General features: G+C 45.6%; 1 protein-coding gene across 2 annotated transcripts in view; it reads right to left on the reverse strand.

Moving 5' to 3' along the window:
• Positions 1-3574, reverse strand: part of UNC50 (unc-50 homolog (C. elegans)) — a 15313-nt gene extending 11739 nt beyond the window's left edge. For both annotated transcript variants that reach the window (XM_011969620.1, XM_011969619.1), the window contains exons 1-2: positions 2643-3574; positions 1793-1913 (exon numbers count right to left, since the gene is read on the reverse strand). In XM_011969620.1, the coding sequence (XP_011825010.1) occupies positions 1793-1913; positions 2643-2922 (401 nt within the window). In that variant the 5' untranslated portion in view covers positions 2923-3574. The remainder of the gene's footprint in view (positions 1-1792; positions 1914-2642) is intronic.
• Positions 3575-3580: the final 6 nt, after the last annotated feature.

Consider the following 3580-nt stretch of genomic DNA (forward strand, 5'->3'; position numbering starts at 1 on the left):
ACGCCAACATGGCACAAGTATACATATGTAACAAACCTGCACGTTATGCACATGTACCCTAGAACTTAAAGTATAATAATAAAGAAAAAAAAGGGGGTTTCACAGATAACTAAGTTGGCATTTGGACCCGGGTCTCTCTGTAACTGAAATGTTCACTACAATGACCACCACGCCCACTCAACCACTGGTCCTCCACTGAGATCACTGGCCACATCCCCTGCCCTTCATCCAGCATGCCAACCACACAGAAGGATTTAAACACCAGATTTGTCCTCAGTACACTGCTGTTGTTAAATCAACCAAAGTCAGACTGAGAACCCTTTTGACAAAGCCTGTGTGTGTGTGTGTGTGTGTGTGTCTGTGTGTGTGTGTCTGTGTGTGTGTGTGTGTGTGTGTCTGTGTGTGTGTCTGTGTGTGTGTGTCTGTGTGTGTGTGTGTGTGTGTGACAGAGAGACAGAGGGGGGTGAGGGTTAGAGAGTTTTATTCTCAGTAGGAAGGCATGAGAAGTTTAAAAAAAAATCCTTCTTTTTCAAGTATACTTCATTTAATGCAAAGATTCAAAGTAAGATTCCACAAAATAACCCTTTAGATCGAAATGGATTTAAACGCAATGAATATCAAGAAGTGGTCTCTCCTGACAAATGCAGAAAACCATGCTATCATCCAGACAACTTAGGCAGAACTGGCTCAATCTGTAACATTTTTGCAAAACCAGGGATTTTGTTAGTATGTGAAAAATAAATCTCGGGACCCCAAAATCACTAAGCCAAAAGGAAAAGTCAAGCTGGGAACCGTGTCAGGCAAACTTGCCTCCTATTTTATTCCTAAGATAGCTTATCTTTACAGGTGTGGGACAGAAAGTCCTCCTTCTGCTCACCTGAGACAAGTGTTTACCTGATTGCTTCCTCTGCCCCATTGTTCATCTAAAAATGCAGACTCACTGAGCCAGACTAAGGCATAAATGAGTATTCCTGTACTTGCCTCTCACAAGTAAGTTGTGCGTTCAGTGAAAGGCTGATCAAAGACTCAAAAGGATGCAACCATTTGTCTCTGATCTAACTATAACCTGCTTTCCCCACTTTCTTTTTTTTTTTTTGAGACGGAGTCTGGCTCTGTCATCCAGGCTGGAGTGCAGTGACCGGATCTCAGCTCACTGCAAGCTCCGCCTCCCGCGTTTACGCCATTCTCCTGCCTCAGCCTCCCGAGTAGCTGGGACTACAGGCGCCCGCCACCTCACCCGGCTAGTTTTTTGTATTTTTTAGTAGAGACGGGGTTTCACCGTGTTAGCCAGGATGGTTTCGATCTCCTGACCTCGTGATTCGCCCGTCTCGGCCTCCCAAAGTGCTGGGATTACAGGCTTGAGCCACCGTGCCCGGCTAACAATGTACTTCTTACACATGGTGACTGATATCTCAAATCTCCCTAAAATGTGTTAAGAGCAAGCTGTGCCCCGACCACCTTGGGCACATGTCCTCAGGACCTCCTGAGGCTGTGTCACCGGCGTGTCCTTAACCTTGGCAAACTAAACTTTCTAAATTGAGACCTATCTCAGATATTTTGGGTTCAAAACATAATTATTTCAATTATTTGCTATATTTGACAATATAAACCAGTCTTTATTTTCTGATCTAGGTGGCAACACAGGAGGGCAAATTGTAATAATCCTGGCAGTCAAAATCGATCATTCAGTGACTCTACCTTGGTTTCAATTTCCATCTGCTGCCATTGTAGCTCTGAAGCAAACAAATGGAGATGCTACAACAGTATCTGAAAAACCAGTTATGGTACTTACCACATTAAAGTTGCTATCAGAAGACCAACGCCTACACAATCTATGAATACAACCCAAAGGAGAAGCTTTATTGTCTCAAAGAATCCCATGTCCAGCACAAAGCCAAATCCTATAGTGGACACTGAAAGAAAGATTCACAAGATTCATTTAGGGACTCGGCTAGGTTCTGGAAATACAGAACACATCCCTTGCCCTCCAGATGCCCAGGCTAGTGGGAGAGACAGGTCTGTATACAAAACTCCCAAGATGTGTGAACACCACCTTGGAACACAGCGTGGCCACTGAGAGAGCTGGAAGTTTCCTGAGGTGGGCCCCTGCCAGGCTGATTCACCACGGTGGCCTAGTCTAGAGAACGCCAGTCTAGAGAAGGCACTAACATACCTTAAGTCCAGTTAAGGTGCAAAACACCCTGTAAACTTCAATATCTTACCCACCTCAACACCCTACAGGTAAATGAGACCCTTGCATTATGGAATTGGAGAACTTCAGTTTCTCAGGTTCACATCAATACTTTTACAAGTCTCACTCTGGATTTGCCTGACTGAAATGCAATTTCCAGTTTCATATCCCTTTTCACAGTCAGCTGCATACTGGTTCACAGTAGTTGAAAAGATATGGAGTGAATTTTGTCCCCTGCTTTTCAATGTCCTAGGGTAACAGTTTACTCTGGCATCTGCTTGGGACCTGTAGAACCAAGACTACAATTTTCTTTCCTGCGAGATTTTTGAGGCTTCAGAAAAAGGAGAAATAGTTTCCAGTATTTCCAGATTCTGACCCACAACACATTTATAACAAATAAAAAGTCTAATCAGAAACGCTAAGCGTTCAATTCTGTCTCAAACACACTTACCACAGAGCCAGATACTTAACAGGACCAAGAAAGCAGGGTCATCTCTGGCCCACTGGTCCTTCGTCTGTTTTCGATAATGAAAATTTCTGTAAACTCTCTGTGGGGATGTGAACAGGTAGAGCATCTGCCAGGCAGCAAATTCAAAGTCCATCTGCCGAAAGCGGAAAAGCCTTCTCAGATACTTGTAGCGTTTCGCTCCGGCTGTGTGTCTTGCTGCATCCCTGGAATTCAAGACTCCGTTCCCCTGCACTGAGGAATTCACTGAAGTACTCGGTAACATCTTCCTAGATGGAAGAAAAACATTTCTTTTACACGTATGCTGAAGAAACTTTTGGCTACGGGCACCCCTCTTCTGAGTTACGTGGCAGGGAGGTCACTTTCCATGTTCTTCCCAACCCTAGAGAAAGGCCAGGAGTCAAAAGCAAATGCAGTTGGTTCTGAGGCGGGGCTTGGGGCTTGGGAACCGCAGCCTGCAACCTCAGGCAAGGGCAACAGCTCATCCTTCTCAATCACCTAATAACACATATCCAGGGGCAGCTACCATTACAGAGACGGGGATGATGTGACAGCCCCATGACGCCGAGAAGAGTGATAGAGCCAAGATTCCAAATCTGACTCGAAATTCCGTGCTCTTAACCACCAAGCTTTTAAGAAAATGCCTAAGAAAGCAATGTTTCAGCCGGTTAGAACAGTGTTACCGAAAAGGTAAAACAAATGGCCTATTCACATAGATCCATCAGCGCACTGCCAGCAAGCTCCTCGGTCACTAGAATGAGATTAAAAACCAAGCAAAACTCCGATCCCTAGTGTTTTACATCCGGAATAGGTCAGCAGAGGGAGCGGTAGCGTCGGAGTCCAGTCCAACCGGTCCGAGCTCCGGGGAGCGCCGGCCACTGCCCGGCTGCCCGTCTCCCCTCCACTTCGTAGGCCCCCGGGAC

The sequence above is a fragment of the Mandrillus leucophaeus genome, unplaced genomic scaffold (genome assembly GCF_000951045.1).
Source record: "Mandrillus leucophaeus isolate KB7577 unplaced genomic scaffold, Mleu.le_1.0 Scaffold9, whole genome shotgun sequence".
Lineage (NCBI taxonomy): Eukaryota > Metazoa > Chordata > Mammalia > Primates > Cercopithecidae > Mandrillus > Mandrillus leucophaeus.